Genomic DNA, 23585 nt, shown 5'->3' on the forward strand with positions numbered 1-23585 from the left:
GTACCATTTTTTTTTATAACCGGCTCTCTATTTTCGGTGAACACAACCGAAGTGCCATGTGGAGTTGTTAACCTTGGATTTTGGGGTATCCAACTACGTGTCTCCTAGAGTACATAAAAATAGCCAGAAAACGAGGGTTCGGTAATTATTTCAAACGATTATAATTAAGCCAGAAGAGTTGCGTTTCGCGACGCATTGCGCTTAAGAGTGCCTTCATTATCAGCATATCTCCACTCGGTGTGGTATAGATTTGTCCCGGAGCACAATAAATCTACTTAATAGTGGCCGTAGAACATTTTCGAGCACGTGTATGAAATTTTTCTTTCTTCTAAGGTTGTGAACAAGGGACACTCTTGAAACAATGCTTATGCAAGAAGCATCAAATACACCTTATTCACCAAAAATTTCAATTTCGTGGCAGGTTATGTTTTTTTGTAACATAAGGAAGAATTTTTGTTTCATTCTAAGGATACTCTTCTCAACATCGAACTCTTGCGCAAGTATCTTATTATTTACAAAAGCAGTGCTCAACCTACAAATGCACGCGTAACATGATGGCTATTTTCTCTAAAGATAAAATTTCTGCACCCTTTCCCCTTTGGATCTTCTTATGCAGCGGTGAAACTTTGTGAGCGTCTAACGTAACGCCTTTAAACAGGCAAAAAATAAAATAAATGTATTGAAATTTCCACTGATCCCATTTTAAGACATAGACTTAAATTTTAGAAACATTACCGCTAACATGTCCCACATTCTTCTTATATGTTAGCTATGTGGATTATGCGGTTGTGTTAGGATACTGTGAAAACACGCTTACCACGTACAGCACACAGCTCCGTTAAAAAGAAATAAAATAGAAGTAAAATATACGCGCTGTCTTGAAAATTGCCCTTTCAGGCTCCCGGCCGCTGGGAGCACTGGTTCCTTCTATTGAAGCAAATGGTGGAATCAGAAGGGCGTTTTTGTTTTTTTCTAATTCCAAGGGACTGGCGAAATTTTTTAAGCCAAACGAGTCTGTCTGAGCACGGTCATCTGCTGATGTAGATTTCTGACAGAGCTGATTCGTGCACGCGAAAGAAAATGTGAATTTCACGCGCTGTGAGAATTGTATTCAGCGACGTTTTCATTTTAGGAGCAATGCTGCTCTTGTTGAGAGACCGTTTGCAAGTGTAGAGCACGCGATGACATTGTACATGTGCTCCCCAAATCCGGCTTGCTCAACGTAAACTTGTGGGGCTCGAACACAGCACATGACAGAAAGCATGGTCTACACAATTAAAGCAGTTGCGCCCTATATGGTGCATATATCGCGGCCATACGATAGTAGTCACGCCACCGTGATTGTGCAATACTCGTCATTCCAGCTTAGTCATTCGTCGTGACACCACCTAGATCGTTGTCATTCGGCCGTCGTTATGCCTTTGTCCTGATGTTATTATCATCACGCTGGCATCGTTATACCAAATTCATCATTTAAGAGTTCTAATGTGATTGTCATTAGGCCGTGTTTGTCATGCTCCTTTGTCGTTCAATCGACGCCATTCCTTTTTCACACCATTGTCGTCACTTAGTTGGCGCTATATGGTCATAGTCATGCCGACATGTTCATGGACGACCTTGGAAATTGAGTGTCATAGCAAAGTAGGACCGTACCAGAGTGTGTGGCACATATCCGGATCAACTAATTATCTCGGAATGGCCACTACGGATGTTAAGCAAACGCGAATTCATAAATACACTTTGTAGCCACATTCACTGCTTCAATGCTAATCGCATTACCGGCGACAGACATCGTGAGATGAGGTCTGCCGTAAGTTCTCGGGTTACATAGGTGTTCTAATCAATGTAATATAAAATATAACGCACTGGATGGTGTCAATTGTATCACTGCCCACAATTTAGAACAGCAGATCAGTAGCATAAAGTCAGTTACTGCAAAAATAAGTTCTTGTCCTCTCTGGTGAAATTGACGAAGAAGCTTTAGCTCGGGGCCAACTCCGATGCCGCCTACTCAAGTGCACCTAAAAGGCAGGAACAATTTGATGAAACAATCGTCCAATGAAATTCAATGACATTTGTTACATTTGACATACAAGGTTAAAATCTAGTTACTGTAGGCAGCAGAACCTTGATTTTGGGCCAGAATGTTTTTTATATTGCCGGAAATTGACATGTTAGAAAAATACACTCATAATGTTTATAAATATGCAACAACAGATATCACATTTCTGTAAGCTGCATCTGTTAGACAAACTAAAGCAGACAATATCTGTATTAATAATCTCATACCTTATGCAAATTGTACATTGTTTAGGAGGGTGTTGGGAAGTTCCTACTCGCATATTGATTGTATATCTCACACCAATATTAATTAATCACAGTTCTCCGCTTTAGATTTTTTATTAAGTGCAATTGTAATTATTTTTTCGCTCCTGACTTACTGAGTTGTAACTGCGATAATTTAATTTTTCAAATTTTACGATTTTCAACAACTCTTTATCAATACGTGGCACCTTAAACAAAAAGTCCTCTTTCAAGAGTAACTAGATTTTAATTTTTGCTTTTATACGCAGCAAGCCTTATAAAGTTAGGTGCAGTAGCTGGCAATCAAAATAATTTCAGCGTTTCCATGTATTTATGTGGCACTCGCCGAGCTAGCCATTCCTATAATTACTACAAGGTACGAAACCGACTCCTTGGTAAGGGAAGTAAACTTTATTAGAGGTGTATTAGTTATTGAGACCCTGGAAGAGGAGCTAGCGTGAATGCCATGTGGTCACACCACGTTTAGCCCCCACTGCCAGCATGACTTGGAGGTTTAAGTCATCAGTCTTGATTGTACACCCCCAAGCTTCGAGCATGGGACCTTGCCGATGAATAGTTCTTGGAGGGGGTTTGGATTGGCACCCCCAAAGTATGTGATCTTCGTCTGTGGTTATTGGCTCACAGTGCCTGCTGTTAAGTTCAAGCTCTTGCTTCGAAATTTCGGCCTGAGAACGGATCTAGTATGCACCCCCTGTAGAGTCGTGGCCTGCTCCGGGAAGGAATCGTGCTAGGTAACGGATATGCTCTGCACGAATGCTTGTGTAATTGAGTTAATTCGTGCTGTGTGAGGTTGGGATCAAGGCAACCATCCGTGTCCAGCAATCCCACTTCATGGTTAACTACTGCTTGGGGGCTAGGTGAGTTGCATCATTACCCGGGTTGCCGGCATGAGCTGGCACCCACATTAGACGTATAGTGTCCTGAGGTTTGAGAAGCCTGCTTGCAATGGGACCGACTGCTCCAAAAGAGTAGCTTCTTATGGCCGACTTAGACTCTGACACAATGAATGTAGCATCAGGTAGGGACGCACCCATGGCAGTTGCGGCCTCTTCCGCCTCCACAATGGAGGACATGTTGACCGTGGCGAGGCTAATGGCTTGACCACAGCCATCAACGGCAGCGTTTGTGCAACGACCCTTGCCCACGCAAGCGGCGTCCACGTAGATGGCGGGTTTGTTTTTCAAATCTCGCGAGAGCATCCATCCTGGCTTTAGCTCGTTCCGTGTAGTCATTTCCCATGTTTTTGGGGAAGGAGTAGCAGTAATTTTGGCGGGGACATCATTTGGAATTCGGCTTTATGTTGAGGCCTTTTTACCAGGCCTGGCCATTTGAGCTGACAAGCGCAGTGCATACAAAGCGCACTAGCGGTCGTGTCTACAAAGTATTACACCACTACGCGCCGCAAAAAGAGTTAAATTTTAAACCAAATACCGTGCGCCTTCCTCCTCGATGGGCGCCATGCTGCCAGCCAGAGTCTACATCGTTCGCACAACTTCGCCTGCGTAAACGGCAGTGTTGAGACGTCACTCGCAGTGACACGTGACTTCGATAATCATTCGAAACAACATCAGTTTTGTTTGGCCTTTTGCTTCAATGGACGAATTAAAGTGTAGCGAAACAATAAAACATAGAAACCGAACGCCAGCGTGCCCTCCTTTACCTTCGTTGTGTAGCAAGAGAGATGTAGTACTTCCACTTCGTCTGCTTTTTCCCACGCGCTGCCGTAGCGCTCGTACACAACGAAACTTCAGCAGTTTTCCAGCACGGGATCATGCCGTTTCTTTCATTCGCGTGTGCCCCAATGTTCAAGCGGCACTGATTTATCATTCGCCTAGTTATGGGCATCCTCCCTGACCGCAGTTCCAGCGGTGTAATGACGTGGTGTATCGCCGTCGAGATCCATGAGGTCAGACAATCTCTCGAAACATACACGCACAGATAAATCCATTTCGTGGAAATAGCCAGACAGAAAAACAAGTGCTCTAATGTACAGCGTGTAAGTTCGTGCACAGAGCGAAACGAAAGGAAGCAAGGAAAAGGATTGAAGAGGCGAGGGGAGGGAGGACCGGGACATCTAATTGACGCGATCTTCCGCTTACGGTATGGAAGAACGCAGGGAAGGAATTTCGCTGGCGGAGCCTTATCGGGGCAGGTGGAGAGAGTGTCTAAGTTGGCAGTGAACCTAGCGCCGAAAATCACGGGTTTGCGACACTTAAAATGCTTCTATCTCTCCTAAACTGAACAAAATTGAAAAACACTTGTGCTAAAATGCTCACCATAGGTAACGTAAGAAGTTCCAGCCAATAACCCAAACTTGCTGTGCGATCTCGTGAGCGGCCTTTGAGAGCCTAGAAAGACAACTAGAGACCATTGAATTATTGTTTCATTTATCCTACACGCGTAATGGACGAAGGATGAAACAAGAGGTCCTTGAATTTACGTACGACGAAGACATCGGGCTACTAATGGACAATGCAAGTGATTGATAGAGACTTGCGATTATGCGTGGCGACCAAGAAACGCAGTAGGTCTTAGTTTTAGCACAGGAAAATTGGGAATAAGGATCTATAATGAAGCGCCTAGTAATTAGTGCTATCAATTAAACAGCACGTCTTACCCATAACGAAGCTTTTTAAATACTTCTTCGTATATATAGGTGAAGGAGACTTATTCAGGCAATCACCAAAATATTCTGAATATAAATAGCGAAGCGGAATGCACCAATAACGAAACGCAGAGCGTTTCGGGGCCGCAATGACTATCAAGTGGTGCGAGGATTCGGGAAAGGAATAATGGCATCATCGCTTACGTTCACAAAAGAAATTGAGTGCTTGAAGTTGAATATTTTATTGGGGTCGGAAGTTCACGGAAAGGTTGGCTTTGGAAACCAATAGCAAAACCACAAATGAGGCAGTGTAGTGTGGCATTGGTTGCACCCCTTTTAAAGTAAAAAAAAAACGCCCATAGCTTTGAAGTCTCAGGAACACGAATGAAAGTAAATGGTCGGCTGAAGGGCACAGGTATCTGTGCCCTGCGGAGGAAGGGGTCAAGAATGGAAGAATAGATCAAGAAAGTTGGCAACCAAGTACTGTGCAATTGAAAGTGTAAATGGACAACCAGGATTCATGAAAAAGAAAATGAGAGAAATATGGACAATGAATGGGATGCAGAACAACGAAAACAAGGAATATCATGAAGATTTCTAAAAATGAGAAGAAAAAAGTTAGAAGTGAAAAATATCTAAGAATATGCAGAAGGACAGAGCATCGCTTTTTGAGGCTCGAGGTGGTCGTCTAAGTACAAAAAAGTCAGGAGCGAGTATTCTGCAACAGGTTGAGGCATGTGTATGCTGCAGCCAAAATCCAGAGACCACTCAAAACATCCTAGTGGAATGCGAAGGTGTGCGCCCAGTAAGATCCGTACGTAACGCACACCTTCCAGAAGCGCTTGGATTTGAAGTGGATGGAAGCATTAGCCAGTCGACACTCTACATCCCCAAAACAAATTTGGATGATTGGTGAAAAACAAGCAGGGAAAAGATAGGTACATCCTGATACCTTACATCCACTCGTAGCGGTTCAAGGTAGATACAGAATCTTTAAGAAAGGGAAAAAAGGGTAAGATGTGTGCGACAATGCTAGAACGAAGCGCCGATATGGTCTGCTTGATTAAGTCACGCAGGCTATCTGACGCCAATAAATATCATCATCTTTTGTCGTTTATTTAGTGGTACCCCAGCATTCTGAAAGCGGTAATTGATATGCTGCACGCTAAAACGTTGCACTCTTTCTCAATGCACTCGTTTTCAATCGTAAACGATATGATCCGGTTTCGCTGCTGCTTGCGTATCGGCGCTGACGGCCTTAGCGTTTGAAACCATCCCTCACTTTTGTGGGCGAAGAGATTGCAGCTCTCCTGAATGCTCATCGCCGCTAATCAAAGCTGGTACGCAAGCGAGCTTCGTTCGTATTGTAAACCACTCTTTTCTGCATCTCGAACATGTGCCTGTTCCGCTTGACGCTTCCACTCATTTCTCCTTTACGTGTGTTCTCCTTGACGTGCTTGCCTCTCCGCAGTTACTTCGGCCCCATTTTGTTTCTTTCTTAACTCCCGTAAGCGCTCGGTGTATTGTGAATGTGGTTTCCCCTAGTCGTTTAATTTGCATTATATCCAAGACCAGTCGAGTGTTGCCTATTTAGTGCTGTCACGCATATTAAAGCGCTTTCTTTTGTACCTGAGCCGTCGCAGAGCAGCGAAAATTCTCGAATCAGGGATTTTGTCGCCAGATTTAGCAACATTTTATCTCTTTAATCACAAGTTATTATTTTTGACGACCGACGACTTTTCTAGCGGTGCGACCAAAAAATGAGTCACTTGCATGTTGGGAAAGCTGCTTCAAAAATGACATTTCAGAAAACGACATATTGTTTAACAGCGATATGTAAGCGGCCCAATCAGGTTACACAACACGCAGGTTACGCGATTATTGTGAAGCTGCCAAATTTAGCCGACCGTTCTAGTCACTTCATAGCAAAATTTAGATAAAACTTGAGTTCTTTGTCTCAGTTGAGTGACATGTTTGAAAACACTGGGCCATGCTGGTAGCATATATTTCTTGCGGTGAGATGGAACCAACAGCTGCCTTCTCATCGCTAGTACTCACATTGTGATCATGCTTCACGGCATACTGGTCGCCACAAGCTTTACATTGTTGTAATAAAATGGAAAGTTGCTATTCCTTATAAAACTAGCTTGTTTCAACTATAATTGCACGCATCCCACCGATAGCCAGCTTTCTCTTTTTTAGCCTCTGCTAGCGCACTGCAAATTTCACAGTGAAGCCAAGGGGGCAAAGCCCCTGCCTAAAATATAGCGTCGGACAAAAAAGGGTGCCGGCATGCTCTCCCTCTTCCAGCATGAGCAAGAAAGAACGCATTCAAGAACCCTACGACGAAAGAGCTCATCGCATCACCCCGTGGCGGCAATAGTAAATGAGACTATGGGGCCTCCCGCTGCTATCTCCGAAGACGCGCGCAGCTGCTGCAACTACGCGCAATTGTTGTGTTTAGGCTGGCAGTGCAAATCGCGCTACCATACACCCCTTGAAGGCAATGCAAATATGCAATTATTTTCCTCTACTTTGAGATAGCAGGCGTATATATTGTCACAAGCTGTCATGAACCACGCCTGCCGCGCAAACAACCAGATGAAAGAAGGAAGAGAACGACGTGAGCCAAGCGGCCGCGAGACCGCTCTTCAACAACCGCGCCTATCAACCAGATTCATCTGGTTCTGCATTAAAACACCTCGTGTGTAACATTTGGTGGAGTTGCGGGGTAACTCCCACGACCTACAACGGAGCCACTAGCACAAGAGCTACGCCGAAGCCATCGCCTCGCCGGACTTTCGCCGTCGCGCTCAGTCATGGCCACAGAGCAAAATACCCTCACCAGCAGTGCCTCGGCGAGCCCAGTCCCTATCCAGCACTACCGAGAGCCACGCACGTTCTCGGCGAAGGCAGAGGAAGATGTGGACGAGTGGCTAACCCATTACGAAAGGGTAAGCCAATACAATAACTGGAACGCTGCCAGTCAGCTTAGGAACGTTGTTTTCTTCTTGGCCGGCACGGCGTTGGTATGGTACGACAACCACGCGGACATGCTAACTACTTGGACACGCTTCGTTGAGGAAATCAAAAAGTGTTTCGGTGACTCGGACGCAAAGAGGAAACGTGCGGAACTCACCTTAGCCCAGAGAGCTCAGGTACCCGGCGAGACTTGCACTACGTACATCGAAGAAATTTTGAAGCTGTGCCGCACTGTCAACCCTCAAATGACAGAGGAAGATAAAGTGGGGCACGTGGTAAAAGGAATAGCGGAAGACGTGTACAACTTCCTCATTGGTAAAGAGAACTTGCACACTGTATCAGAACTGATACGGCACTGCCGTACGTTCGAGGCGCTGAAGACTCGCCGAATTACACCAAAGTTTGGACGGCTGGCCAATGTAACGACTGTAGCAAGTGTTGACACGAGTCCTCCGCTCCCAGACCTTTCGTCCGCCATCCGCCAGATAGTCCGCGAGGAGCTCCAGTGACATGACGAACAGGCAGGTTATGCGGCGCCACGTTGCAGCTCCTCTGTTTTCCGAGACACTCTTTGGGAAGCCCCTTTGGCTACTTGGAACCACTCGGTGAACGTCGCGGATCTTACCGGCTCCAGAGACGAACCGCATTACATTACGACCGAACCACCACGCAATGATTCACCCCCTCAAGGTTTGATCCACGCCCACGCAACTTTCGTCCACGAAGACTCGCCACTACCTACCACTTTCAAGGGGAAGAGCCTCGTTACCCTCAACCGATGTCTTCGGCAGATTACTTCAATCCGCATTCTGAAGTTCGCCCTTCGCCAGTGTGTTACTGCTGTGGCATGCCTGGCCATATAGCTAGGTACTGTAGCCGACGCCGAGCATCAAACTACGGATCGTCAGCGCCGACTATGCGGTCTAGCGGTCGCACACTGCGCACTCAGTGGCCAAAAGACTCCACTTCAGGAAGCCACTTTCGAGAGGACCGATGCACCGCCCAGGAGACCTACTTTGGAGCAGAAAGAACCCGGAACCGCTACCGCTCCCCTGCCTCCGACCGCACTCTGACGCCACCACCAGCCTTCCGAGCCTCCCGATCACCATCCCCTCGGCCGCGATTCACGTCACCATCGCCTCGGCGCCGTTTCGTGTCACCCCCGCCGGGAAACTAGCCAGCGCGGCCGATGGAGGTGAGGTCGCTAGAAAATGTGTGCTGCCGACTCAACTGCCTCCAACTATTTTCATGTTAAAGAATAAGGTTCAGGTACTGATTGATGGGGTCTCCACAATGGCTTTAGTCGACACGGGAGCAACTGTCTCGGTCATGAGTGTGGGGTTTAAAGGCCTTGTGGGACGCAAGGTTATGTTTCGTTGGGACCAGTGCACAAGTTTCCGTGGAGTCAGTGGTGAAGCATTATACCCGGTTGGTGTGTGTAACGTGGATGTGTCTTTGGGTGGGAAAGTTTTTAATGCAGAGTTTACTGTTCTTCCTCACTCCTCGCATGACGTGATTCTGGGGATTTACTTTTTGCAGTTGTGTGGTGCGAATGTTGACTGCCGGATGGGAGAACTCAGTGTCGACACCAGTGTTTCACCTGTGCTCTTTGAAGGTGAAGCTTGCCCGGAGAGTGTGTTGTGCGTGTCTGAGGATACAGTTGTGCCCGCCTTATCCGCGATGCGTGTTGCCGTCGCCTGTTCATCTCCCACTCCTATCTCGTTCGATGCTGCAGTGGAACCTGTACATCGGAACTGCCTCAAGAAAAACGTATTAGTTCCGCACTGCGTGGTCTCAGTGACCAATGGATGCGCGGGGCTGTGGGCGCTAAACTGTTCCACTGAAGCGGCAGTGCTACCTCAAGGCCTAAAAATTGCCACGTTTCTGAAAGACTATCCCGTATCGGTGGCAGTACTTGCAGAACTCCCCGATGGAGGAGCAACCAGTGTCTCGAGCTCCGGGAGCTCGAAGATACTTTCCATGATTGATAAGTAACTCAGCGATAATGAGCGTCAAGTTTTGATGGCCCTGCTTACGAAACATACCTCGGTATTCGACTTTGCGCAGCACGATGGACCGCCATCAATTCCTGCGTCCTGAACTCGTCACCGCATCAACACAGGAGCCGCCCAGCCAATCCGACAAAAACCCTATCGTGTATCCCCATCAGAACGCAAGATAATCAGAGATCAGGTCCAAGAAATGCTATGCAAAGGCGTCATTCGAGAATCATCTACTCCTTGGACAGCCCCCGTAATATTGGTGAAGAAGAAAGACGGTGCATGGCGGTTCTATGTTGATTACCGTCGCCTAAACGCCGTTACTAAGAAAGATGTATATCCGCTCCCACGAATTGACGACGCCATCGACTGTCTCTTTGCGGCATCTTACTTTTCCTCAATCGATTTACGGTCAGGTTACTGGCAAATTCCTATACACAAGGACGACAGAGAAAAGACAGCATTTGTAACACCCGACGGACTATTCGAGTTTAACGTGATGCCTTTCGGGTTGTGTAACGCGCCCACAACGTTCGAAAGGTTCATGGACACGATATTACGTGGCCTAAAATGGAAAGTTTGCATGTGCTACTTAGACGATGTTGTGATCTTCGGGCGAACGTTTAGTGAGCACAACAAACGTTTGGATTTGGTCTTGAACTGCTTCGAGAAAGCGGGTCTTGTCCTCAATTCAAGAAAATGCCGTTTTGGGGAAAGGCAAACTCTTGTGCTAGGCCATCTGGTCGCTAAAGAAGGCATCCGACCAGATCCGCAAAACACTGCGGCCGTAGAAGCATTTAGAGTACCTAACTCTGTCAAGCAGTTAAGAAGTTTCTTGGGCTTGTGCTCCTATTTTCGCCGATTCATTCCCCGGTTTGCTGACATATGGCTCATCCCCTTACACGCCTTCTCCAAAAAGGCGTTCCCTTTGAGTGGACTGCAGATTGCGACTCATCCTTTCGCCAGCTCAAGTTCCTGTTGACATCCCAACCAATTCTTCGCCACTTTGATCCTTCATAACCAACTGAGATTCACACCGATGCCAGCGACGTAAGCATTGGTGCTGTACTAGTTCAGCGTGTTGGCGACAGAGAGCACGTGATCTCTTACGCTAGCCGGTCCTTGAGCTGCTCCGAGCGCAACTACACAGTCACCGAACAAGAATGTCTGGCGGTCATCTTCGCCGTGCAACGGTTTCGTTCGTATCTCTATCGGCACCCCTTCACTGTCATAACAGATCATCATTCGCTATTCTGGCTTGTGAATCTGCGGGATCCCTCAGGACCACTAGCGCGCTGGGCCCTCCGTCTACAGGAATACGATTTCGTTATTTGCTACAAAAGTGGCCGGCGGCATGCTGACGCTGATTGTCTCTCTCGGATGCCACTTGAAACAACTGAATGTGATGCGGACAATTTTGATGAGTACGTCACTTTTGTGTCCCCGGAATTTCCGGATATGGGTACCGTCATATCCGAGCAGCACAAGGACGAGAGCTTACAACCGCTCTTCGCGGCAGCACAATAGTCACCTGCGGGCAGTCGCTTTCGCCTACGGGATGGTGGCGCGCTGTATAAGAAGAGCTACTCGACCACCGGTGCACGGTACCTTTTAGTTGTCCCCAAGAACCTTCGCCACCAAGTATTACACGCCATGCACGATGACCCAACTTCGGGTCATCTTGGTTCCACACGGACACTCTACCAGGCTCAAGAACGTTTTTACTGGCCTAAGATTCGGAATGATATCGAACGGTACGTCGCCAGCTGCTGTAAACGCCAGCGCTACAAGCGTCCGCCACAAGCGCCACATGGCCTGCTTCAACCAGTTCCCCCTTCTAGCGTCCCCTTTGAGCAAGTTGGTATAGATCTTCTGGGCCCCTTCCCGCGATCCTCCAAGGGTAATCGTTGAGTTATCGTTGGCGTAGATCGCCTTACCCGCTGTTGTGAGACCGCCGCATTGCCATCGGCCACAGCTACAGAAGTTTCTATCTTCTTGCTGGCTAACATTATACGCCGACATGGACCTCCTCGCATAGTAATCAGCGATCGTGGGCGACAGTTTACCGCGGACGTGGTTGAAGAAACCTTTCGTCTGTGTTCATGTAGCTTCCGCCATTCTACGCCCTACCATCCACAAACTAATGGTCTGGTCGAGCGCACAAACAGAACGCTTGCCAACATGCTGCCCATGTACGTCGATTCAGCACACAAGAATTGGGACAGTATCTTGCCTTTCATTACCTATGCCTTCAATACCGCGAGACACGAGACCACTGGTTACTCACCATTTTTCCTTCTGTATGCTCGTCCGCCACGCTACACCCTCGACACAATATTTCCCTATTCGCTCATGACAACGAATCAATTGATGAGCTCCTATGTCGAGCAGAAGAAGCGCGACGCCTCGCTAGGCTACGCACCATAGCATCGCAGGACCGGTCCAAGATACGCTATGACGGGCGTCACCGCCACGTTTACTTCGATCCTGGTGACCTTGTGTGGCTCTGGACGCCGTTGCGGAAGCGTGGCTTGTGCCAGAAGTTTCTCGCCCACTACGTCGGCCCTTACGTTATTCTGGAGCGCCTCAGCGATGTAAACTACCGCATTGCGCGTCTCACGAGCAGCGGACGACGCTCGGCCAAGGCTGAAGTGACACACGTCGCACGTCTGAGGCGTTACAACTCACGAGATGACTGACTCGCCCGGCGGGCTTCGTCTGCCAGCGGGGAAATGTCACAAGCTGTCATGAACCACGCCTGCCGCGCAAACAACCAGATGAAAGAAGGAAGAGAACGACGTGAGCCAAGCTGCCGCGAGACCGCTCTTCAACAACCGCGCCTATCAACCAGATTCATCTGGTTCTGCATTAAAACACCTCGTGTGTAACAATATGTTTCCAATATTTACATAAATATTTGAAATTAGGTATGACTGCGAATGCTCTCACGATCACAAGATCAGCGTTGATGGGTGCAGCTATTTGCGATAACGCTGTATGGGGACATTACGCATAGGAGAGCAAGAAATTTTTCGGTGTTTTAACATGGTATTGTAAATTCCCTGCGGCATGCACTGCAGTAGGATTTAGCTGACAAGTTCACAGCTGTCTCTAAGACAGATGGTGACGTTTCCTTACGAAGTTCAGAAAATGATTCAAGGCCCCTACAGGCGATTTGGGCGCTGCAGTTTTACAAAGATTATTTGAATGTTAGACGCTCTCAACCATAGTAGTAAACGATAGGCACACTAAAATGGAACGCTAAATATGCTGAGACTGTCGAACTATTCTTTCAGAAGTCACTTTGATAACGTGGACTCGCAGCGGTTGCTTGGTGGCTGTGGTGTTGGGCTGCTAAGCACTAGGTCGCGGGATCGAATCCCGGCCACGGCGGCCGCATTTCGATTAAGGCGAAAACACACGTCTACTTAGATTTAGGTGCACATTAAGGAACCCCACGTAGTTGAAGTTTCCAGAGTCCCCCACTACCGTGTACCCCCTAATCAGAAACTGGTTTTGGCACGTAAAACCATATTATTTAATTCAATTAATTTGATTATGCAGTAGCAGGGTGGCAATTAGGAGGGAACAGTCATGAAAAATTTTATTTTTCTTTGCGCATAAACCCAAGAGCCTGCACGGTACAGTGACATCACGAATTTTATTGCATTTGTTCCTATCTTGGTCGTTCTGGTTCAGTAAAAGTTTGTAAAACTTTTACTACTTCATTTCCGCCGCGGGTGGGCCCGCGTTGCACTAGCTTCGGCAAAGCACACGTATGGGAAGTGCTTAACGCCTGCTTCACCTCCGCCGCGATTCGGCCCGGCACTGCACCAACTTCGGTATCGCCCCGGGTATGGGCAAGGCTTAACGCCTGCTTCACCTCCGCCGTGGCTTGGGCTGCCATTGAACTAGCTTCTAGATCGGCCCACGTATGGGGAGTGCTTAACGTCTGCTTCGCCTGCTCAGCGGGAGGGCCCGGCATCGCACTATCTTCGGTATCGCCCCACATATGGGGAGGGCTTAACGCCTGCTGCGCCTGCACTGTGGGTGGGCCCGGCTTTGCACTATCTTCGGCATCACCCCAAATATGGGGTGTGCTTAAAGCCTGCTTCAGCTCCACCGCGTGTTGGCCCGGCATTGCACTATCTTCAGGAACAACACACGAATGGGGAGAATTTACCGCCTATTTACCCCCGCCGTGGGTCGGCCCGGCATTGCACTAAATTCGGGATCGGCCCACGTATGGGGAGTGCTTAACGCCTGCTTCAGCTACGCCGCGCGTCGGCCCGATATTGCAATAGTTTCGGTATCACACAACGTATGGACAGGGTTTAACGCCTGCTTCACCTCTGCCGTGGGTCCGCCGGCCATTGCACAAGCTTCGGGTTCGGCCCACGTATGGGGAGTGCTCAACGCCTGCTTCACCTCCACCGGGGATTGGCCCGACATTGCACTATCTTCGGGAACGACACCGGTATGGGGAGCGCTTAACGCCTGCTTACCGTCGCCGTAGGTCGGCCCGGCATTGCACTAGCTTCGAGATCGGCTCACGTATGGGGAGTGCTTAATGGCTGATTCAACCGCACTGTGGGTCGGCCCGGCCTTGCAGTATCTTCGGGATCGCTCCGCGTATGGGGAGTGATTAACGCCCGCTTCACCTCCGCCGCGGGTCGGCCGGCGTTGCAATAACTTTGGTATAGGCCCACGTATGGGGAGTGCGTAACGCCTGATTCACCTTAACCGCGGATAGGCCCCGCATTGCAGTAACTTCGGGATTGGCCGACGTATTGGGAGTGCTTAATGCCTGCTTCATCTTCACCGCAGATCGGCCCGGCATTGCACTTCTTCGGGAACGACAGACATTTGGGGAGGGCTTAAGCTTGCTTCACCTGAGCTGCGGGTCGGCCAGGCATTGCACTAACGCCGCGATCGGCCCAGGTTTGGGGAGTGTTAACGCCTGCTTCACCTCCGATGCGGCACATATGCCATGCGCCTACTGGTGATATTGGTTGTTGGCTTCAAAAATTGTTTTATCGCTTCAGGCAAAATTCGCTAGAACAAAAATTTCTATATCACAAGCGAAGAGGACGGTGCGTATATTGATCAGTCTGACATAATTTTTTCTCGAGGGCCTTAATGCTTAAATTTTGCTTGAATATCACAAGAAATTCCCTTCTTGTCAACTTTCGAGCATTTTTTCAGAAAAAATGTATGTATTAATAATTTCAAATTATTTTTAATAGACACTGTAGTAACAGAGAAAACGAGGCAAACATATGGTAACTGAAAAAATAACGCAATTTATGCACAAGAATTCTGAAAACGCAACTTTCATTGCCTAATTACTGCGCCAAATAAAGACGCAAAATTCTAAAATGCCTCCACTTATGACGGCATATCAAAGGAGGTTGCCAACAGAATGATCTAAAATAAAATTTGTTATTGCACCTAGTTCCAGACTTCAAAAAATGGTACCTCCAACCAACTTTTGCAGCTATGCGGAAATTTCAAAGAGCGTTCAAGTGATCAAAAAAAGTTTTTGAAGAAAATACGTTGATGAAAGCTTATTAACACAATAGCCATGTAGCCGATTATTTTTTTCAAAAAAATCATTGGTGGTCACTTTCGAGCCGGGGAGGTTTCGCCTGGAATGACCCTTTTATGAGCAATATCTGGACGTCACGTGCCCACGAGAGCTTTACAAGCTTCCCGTATCATTTTATTACGGTGAACTTCGAGACGAATAAGTTCACTTTAAACACCCGACATATGCTGGAGAGTCACACTGCTGTGAACATATCTACTTCATTCGAGCAGCTATGCCCTGGCTGCGAGAGGCCAATCGACTGCGTGAAGTGCATCGTGAGGGACAACGGCCGCAACATCCAAGCGAGCGGCATCCAGGAGACTGCCGTGGCTCCGGCGTGCTTGCTTTGCGCACACTCTGCAGCTGGCGATCAGCGATTTGATGCCGCGTACTCCGGCAATCAACAGACTCTGCAAGAAGGCGAAAGCAATTGTAGGACACTCCAAGCATAGCCCTAGTGAGCAGAAAAGACTGAACGATCTGCGAGGGCGTTTGAGTGAGGACGCGCTCCATGTTGTGCAGGATGTTGACTCAAGATGGAACAGTCAGTACCTCATGCTTTCGAGGCTCCTTTAACTCAAAGAGTTCATCACACTTGAGCTCACGACTTCGCGCATGAACAGATTGCCTCGAAGGTTGCAAAGGCAACTCAGGGTTTGCTAACAATCTTGCAAAATGTATCAAGGCTCGTTTTGCGGAGTGCGAATTGGACGAAGTGGCCAACCTGGCTATGTTTCCTGATCCACGCTTTAAGTCCACAGTTGATCAGGCATCTGGTCAGTCAATCTGGCTGAAAGATCTTGTGACAAGGAAGGTCCGGGTAGCTGACGTTGAATCCAGTGGGGACACTGCCGTGACAGCGTTGACTTCGTGTCGACTGGTGGCGTCAAGTGTACGGAATGCCTTTGACGATCTAGGGTTGAAGAAGGAGAAGACACATTTGGCATCTGCCCCTGAAAGGGAAGTTACAGACTATGCGGAAAAGCCTCTTCTGGAAAGGGGCAAGGATCCTTGTGAGTGGTGGGAGTCTCATTCGCCGATTCAAGTACCCGCTTTTAAGCATACTCGCCCAGAAATACTTGACCATCCGTGCCACCTCAGTTCCTAGTGAAAGTCTTTCCTACCGGTGGAAATGTTGTAACTGTGCATAGAGAGCGCTTACTTTCCTAACATGTTGAGCAGTTAATTTTCCTTCACGATAAACTGTAACAAGCGCCTTACCTGACTGAGAGCATTCCCTGACATTACTGTAATGAGTGTAATGCATTAGCTGTAATGAGTGCCTCTTTAACTTGAAGCAGCCTTGAAAAATGGAATATAGCTTTTAAAAGGGTAATAAAGCCATTCTTACCTCGTTTTGCAACTTTTTAATACTAACACATATTCGATCTTCGATTCGATATTGGAAGACACTTTTTAGCCTTTATATTATTTGGTTCATATTGGATTTGTATTTGAAAATTTCACAATTCCCACACCCCTACAGCGCAGCTGAGTGCTCTATTTCTTGACGAAAGATGTGCTTACGAGTTACGCTAAGCATTAAATACATTACAAATAAACGTTCACATTGAAGATTCCTAGAATGTGCAAGGCTATAATAAGCTATAAATCTTCATTTGCTAAAAGTTTCGGTAGTACTAAACATTGTCGCAAGACCCGCCTCTTCAGAAATACAAGAGAGCTAAGTTTACATGTTTTTGTAGCCTTTATTTTGCCCATTCCTTCTCTTCGCCGTCTTCCTAGTGTTCGCGCCTAGATTTTCGCTTGGAACGGCCACGTACATGTACATGACCACATTTGCCGTTCAGCCACACACAGACACCTCTGGAGAGGTTACGTTTCTTGAAAGTGTCTGAATTAAGAGAGAGTTACAGCACGCACACATACTTCAGCTTCCGAGGCGTCCACCACGACTCATGCTCGCTGAAGAAACTTCCAATCATTCTCTGTTTGCACGACCACTGCCTTGCTTCACTCAATGTAGCAGTAGGACGGTTTTGTCTTTGATGCGACAATGACCCAGATAATTTCAACAATATCGCCAATTTTAACGTTCAAAGAGAATTTACTTCTTCCTTTGCCTTATTTACTTCAACAATATTTTTGAAGGAGAGAGTGAGAAAACATTTATTTGGACCATCGAGGTCGTTGCTCTTGAGGTCGAGTGGGTGGTCTCCTCAACCATGGCCAGTAGAGTCCAGGAAGGAGGACACCACCCACTCAACATCAGAAGCAACGACCTCGATGGTCCAAATAAATGCTTTCTCTGTCTCTCTCTCTCTCTTTGAAGGAGACAAGCAAAACGCACACATATTTCGGCTTGTGCATTCAACAGATAGACCACGTGACAAAATTAACGAAGCGCAGTTTATGAAAAGAAAGGAATTGATTAAAATGTATTTTTCTGACCTAAATATTGCCGGCGATCTGCCAAACATTCGCGAAGTCACCATCATATGTATTATTGCGCGTTAATCATTCGACGATCCATAAAATTTCGCACACAGATGTACACCATTTAAATATGCGCATTCTGATCGAGAAAATTTCTTTTTGTGCATGAACTGTTCTTTACGGGACTGTTCAATTACGTTCACCGGTGCCCTTCGAGAATAAGTTTGTGCTATATAGATATCGTAAGAGTTCATCTTCCAGGCACAAATATCCTTAATATTTGACGCTGCAACGAAATTTGATGTTTCTGTTTGGCTATAAATGACTATGTTTGTATTTCAGTTGCTGCTCCAGCAGCCGCCAATAGCCAGCTGGGACCAGTGACTGGTTTCGTCTCAGACCTCTTCAACAATATTATACGGGTTGTCGACGCGGGAATAAAGGAAGGTATGGCCGTGCTGGGCCGTCGAGAACAGACACTGACTCCGACACCTGCTGAGGGGGCAACTAAATAACCCCGAGCCAGCGAATCAATGAAATGCAACTAATTTCGACTCTGCACGTCCTATGTTGTTTCTTCGGCATATGACTTAGCTGCTCAATAAACCTCAATACTAGTGACCAAGCGGAACCTTCTTGACTACCGCTAAGGACAAGGATGTGTGTGTGTGTTCAGCTCTTCTCTGTCTGGCATCTCCCTGAAAAGGGCACATAAGCCCGAGGGCTCGGGATCAAATCCCGGCCCCGGTGGCTGTATGCCGGCGAGCGCGCAATGCCAAAATCCCTCTGCATCATGCACTGAGTGTAATTTAAGCAAGCCGAGTTTATAAAAAAAACTACGGCGTGGCTCATAATTAAATCCTAGGTTTGACACGCAACACACGAAAATTTATTCCTTTGTGCCGTAGTGATGGAGAGCAGCTCTTGGTGATTACCTAAGCAAGTATCCAATTTCTACTTGCCCCCCAGTACCGGAAGCGATAGCCGGTTGCCGACAGATTAGCTTCGCGAAATAAAACAATGAGAAACGCATTCATGCAGTGGACGTAAACACTTGTTGCATAATTATGACAACCCAGTTTGCACATTGCGTTCCCGTCACCATCGTGAAGGGTAGACGTATGAATCAGCGCAGGACACGCATACGAAGTTTGTGTGCAATTAGGGCTCTGCAACGGGTCTCAAATTTGGTGCAACGCTCTCACATACACAAAGCACGTTCGTTAGAAAACATGTTCCGGGGAGCGCAGGCAGAATGTAATATTGGTATAGATAGGTAGAATAAATTTTACCCAAAAGCAAAAATTTGGCAACACGAAGAGATTTTGAATACAGCAGCTGCAGCTTTTATCCAGTCTCACGTCGTTGTTAATTTTTTCAGATCAAATTACACGTAAACAAGTGCCATATAGTTTGATATCTCATGTAACGGTATAACAGTGTAGTGTCGTAATCTATCATGTGCGGTGTGGCCTTGCAAGCGCTAGGGTATCGTCATATCGTCGGTTAAGCTTGGCGCCACCACCGCTGCCCGTCATATCATCTTTGGGTCAGGAAATCTGAGTGCTGTGGCCTACAAGGCTTTGGGTGAGTGATGCGCAGCTCACACGCGATATAGCTCGTAAGTTGTGAAAGAAGAGTAAGGAGCAACTTCCCTTTTAGCTGCACTTCAATGATACAGTTAGTGCGATATAAAAATGAACGGTCGACATGTCCCGTCGCAGAGCATGCAAGGCCCACAAACTTCCCACGCGCACGCCACGCTCGCCTGCACGTAAACACTTCACGATGCTGGCGAAAAGTCGTCATGCGCGTAGAGGGTTGTTGGCATTATGCAAGAGGATTAACGACTATGAAGACGACAAAGAACGCGGGAAGCGTCACGTGGGACGCTTCCGGCACTCTTAATCCTCACAGTCTTGAAACGGAAACGGGGAATTGTACATGGTTGACGACGAACATCTCAAAAACGCATGGCGCTTTCGTAATCACATACATAGATTCGACCTTACGCGTCACTTGTCTGCAGTATCACTTGCATCAAGGACGCCAGATGCACTGTTCAAAGTGGTCTAACGAATTTTGTTTAGTCATTATATAGACCATATAAGGACCGTATGATGTAGGGACTAAGGGAGAAAATTAGCCTTCTGATCAGAATAAATGTTTTAAACATCCTATTCCGTTAATGCAGATCAAAGCGTATACAGTGTGTACGCATTGGTGGACAGTAATTTATGACTATATAAGCACAATACAATATTGTCAATTACATTTTTCTTGAAGATGCTCAACAGCAATATCATTGAATTATGTTGGAGAAAGTTGAATGTTTGTGCATTCTAGACAAGTTCGTAGTGGCCCCTGTGCGCCGGAACGTCCATACCATCCACAACGAGGGGAGACGCAAGGTGAGAGCAGCAGCCATCCTCATACAGATCAAGCAACACGACATTAGAGCACGCTTCGTCGATGCCGCGGAGTACAGTGACGGGAAGACCTTTGCCGTCGTTGTGGTCAACTCGAGTGGCAAGATTTCCAACAGTGCCTCAATTCGCACTTCAGACCCCGGAGTCGCCGAGCAAGTCGTCATCGCCCTCGCCCTGCTTGACAGTCGTGGGTCCGAAATCTATAGCGATTCCAAAACGCCAGTTAGGGCTTTTCAGAAGGGTTGCATCGCCAAGGAATCTGTTCGTCTTCTTAGCGGCTCGAGTGCATATGGTCTCACAAACCATTCCATTCAGTGGTTTCCCGCTCACGTAGGGTCGGTCAAGGGTGCTCCCCCGAACCTCAATGAGTCTGCTCACGAGGCTGCGCGTGACCTCACCGACCGTGCTTCCTCCATACAGAGCACTGACTCGCCTCCTCTCTATGGTCACAGGGCGCTCCCGCTACTGAGAACGAGATTATTAAACATTTCTACATGTCCAGAAGGGTCTTTCCACCCTCTCACCCCAAGTTGAATAGGGTGCAAGCCGTTTCGCTTAGGCTTCTACAGACCAGCACATATCCGTGTCTGTCCGCTCTCCACGCGGCTTACCCCGACGTTTATCGCGATGACGCCGGCCCGTCCTGCGGCTAGACCTCCATTCTAACTCACATGCTCTGGGAGTGCGGGTCGACATACCCCAAGTTCATCAAGGAGGAGTGAGACTCCCTCCTGCGTAGCCCCACTCTAGAAAAGCAAATCCTATCCGTCCGGCGTGCTCGCGACCGGGCCTGTGGGCTAGACCTGCCGTTCCAGACGTGGGACTAGAGTTCGCGTATTCGTCGGACCAGCAATAGAGTATTCACACACACACACGCACATACACACGCACGCACACAAACACACACACACACACACACACACACACACACACACATATATATATATATATATATATATATATATATATATATATATATATATATATATATATATTGTAGTCAGAAATACGGGCGCCAGCAGACGACGAAGAGACAGAAGATAGTAGTTGTTCTTGGTGCTCGCGCTCGCTCACGCGCTCGCCCCCCTCAGCCGATGTCTCTTTCTGTGCATTCATATACAACGCGATTATATCTTAAACGCGCACTATCAATTGGTGGACGTCCTGGTCTCTATTTTCAATCTAGAACTCCGTACCCGCACTCTACCCCCCCTCTTGGCCATGCCTGCCGACGTACCTATTCAAGGTACTGCCGCCCCATCAGTGGTCACCTGCTCTGGAGTACCAAGACAGCGAGACCCTGTAATTTTCAACGGTCCCGACGAGCACGACCTCAAGGACTGGCTCACTTTGTATGAGCGGGTGAGTGCCCGCAATAAATGGGATAATGGCGACAAAATCAGCAATGTCAACTTTTTCCTGGCGGACGTGGCCCAGCTGTAGTTCCACAACCACGAAGTTGATATTGGCAACTGGTCGTCCTTTAAAACGAGCTTCGTAGAAGTCCTCGGCTGACCCGTTGTTCACAAGCTCCGCGCAGAACAGCGCCTAGGTGGTCGCGTCCAGCAATCCGGCGAGAACTTCACGTCCTTCATTGAGGATAATGTCAACCTCTGCCGTTGCATCAACCCTGCTATTTCCGAATGTGATAAAATTTGGCACATCATGAAGGGGATCGAGGACGACGCCTTTCAAATGCTCTTTACCAAAAATCCCCAAACTGTCACAGACGTCGTTCAGCAGTGCCAGAGCTACGACGAGTTGCGGAAACACCGCATTTCTGCACGGCTCCAGAGCTCTGACACTGCCAACATCTCAGCACTAACTGTCGGCGCTGCTGCTATTGAGACTTCAATGTTAATCGAGAAGATTGAGCAGATTGTCCGAGAATAAGTGGCACGACAATTTCCCTTGTTCCCCATGTCCCGGACACCGCGCAGGGGCTTGCTCCCACGCTACGACAAGCCATAGGACAGCAAATTTCTGAGGCACTACCAACTTGCTACCAGCATCCGCCTGTTTGCACTCCTCTGACCTGTGCTGAAGTCGCAAGCAGGCAGTAACCAGCAGTGCCGCTCGGCACGAATGCTGGTCGACCTGCAAATGACTTTTACGCTGCGCGTGCGCCTATACGTTCGAACCCGCTGCCGTTTCGCCGTCCCACACCGCCGTCCACTAACCCTTGGCGCACCCCGGACAAGAGGCCTTCTGCATTTTCTGTTGTCTACCTGGTCATTTCGCTCATTTATGTCTTCGTCGTGACTTCCGTACGAGTGTGGGCGAAGAACATCTGGGCTACTTACCACCTGAGCCACCGCACCCGATCTCCTCCCACACAACGAGGGACACCTGCTCACCGAACCGACGTGGCTATGGCACACGTTGGTCGCCCCCACCACGTTGCCATTCGCTTCCTCCTATGCTTCGTCACCCCCAACCCGTTTAAGCAGAAAAATAGCCATCGCAGTTCCGTAGGCCAGAACTGCGCTCGTGTCGACAACTTCAAGGCCTCGATTTCTACCTGCGACCGAAATAACCGTGAATATTGAAGGTGTTTTCGTGCAAGCGCTCGTTGATACTGGAACCGCTGTGTCTATGTTTAGTGGAGAACTGTGCCGCAAGTTAAAAAGATCACGATTCCGCTTTCCGACGTCTCCCTGCGTGCCGCAACCGCGCACCACATTCAATCTTCAGTGGCATGCACAGCTCGCCTTGTCATTCAAGACGTTTTGTATGTAGTCGACTTTTCCTTTTTAACCATGTTCGCACGACGTTATTTTGGGTTGGGGACTTTCTTGCTACTAACCACGCCATTGTTGACTGTACGAGTGCCGAACTTGAGTTTTCCATGAAGTGTGACGCCACATCTGACAACCCACCTTTTTTTCGCGTGCTCGTCACCCAGGACACTCACCTACCTCCTTCGTCTTCTCTTCCTGTACCACTTTCTTGCGTTATTGCTCCCTCTACCACCACCTTACTTGCGCCCTCTGAAGCCGTCACGTCTCGCAAATCTTGCTGCTTACATTTGCAGTTCTCGGAGTCGAAAACACGTGCAACGCCATTTATGTCACGAATCGGTTTTCTTCCACAGCCACCTTATTTCGTGACGAATTGATAGGTCGGCTTGACGATATTGATTCTATCTGCTCTACTCAGCTGCCTGACGATACGTTAAGTCTTCTCGTCGACTGCCTTACTCCTGTGACCAGCGCCAATTTGTCCTCCTTAGAGGCCTTCCTTCCGTCAGTTGACTC

At 47.9% G+C, this 23585-nt stretch overlaps 1 protein-coding gene across 6 annotated transcripts in view; it reads left to right on the forward strand.

The window, feature by feature from the left end:
- The window catches only part of LOC135912770 (uncharacterized), a 48212-nt gene extending 29692 nt beyond the window's left edge, over positions 1-18520 (forward strand). For all 6 annotated transcript variants that reach the window (XR_010567768.2, XR_010567764.1, XR_010567767.1 and 3 more), the window contains one exon: positions 18242-18520. Coding sequence is in view for 1 of the 6 variants with exons in the window: in XM_065445305.2 (XP_065301377.1) it covers positions 18242-18414 (173 nt within the window). In the remaining 5 variants the exon portion in view is untranslated. The remainder of the gene's footprint in view (positions 1-18241) is intronic.
- Positions 18521-23585: the final 5065 nt, after the last annotated feature.

This window comes from Dermacentor albipictus, chromosome 2 (genome assembly GCF_038994185.2).
Source record: "Dermacentor albipictus isolate Rhodes 1998 colony chromosome 2, USDA_Dalb.pri_finalv2, whole genome shotgun sequence".
Classification (NCBI taxonomy): Eukaryota; Metazoa; Arthropoda; class Arachnida; order Ixodida; family Ixodidae; genus Dermacentor; species Dermacentor albipictus.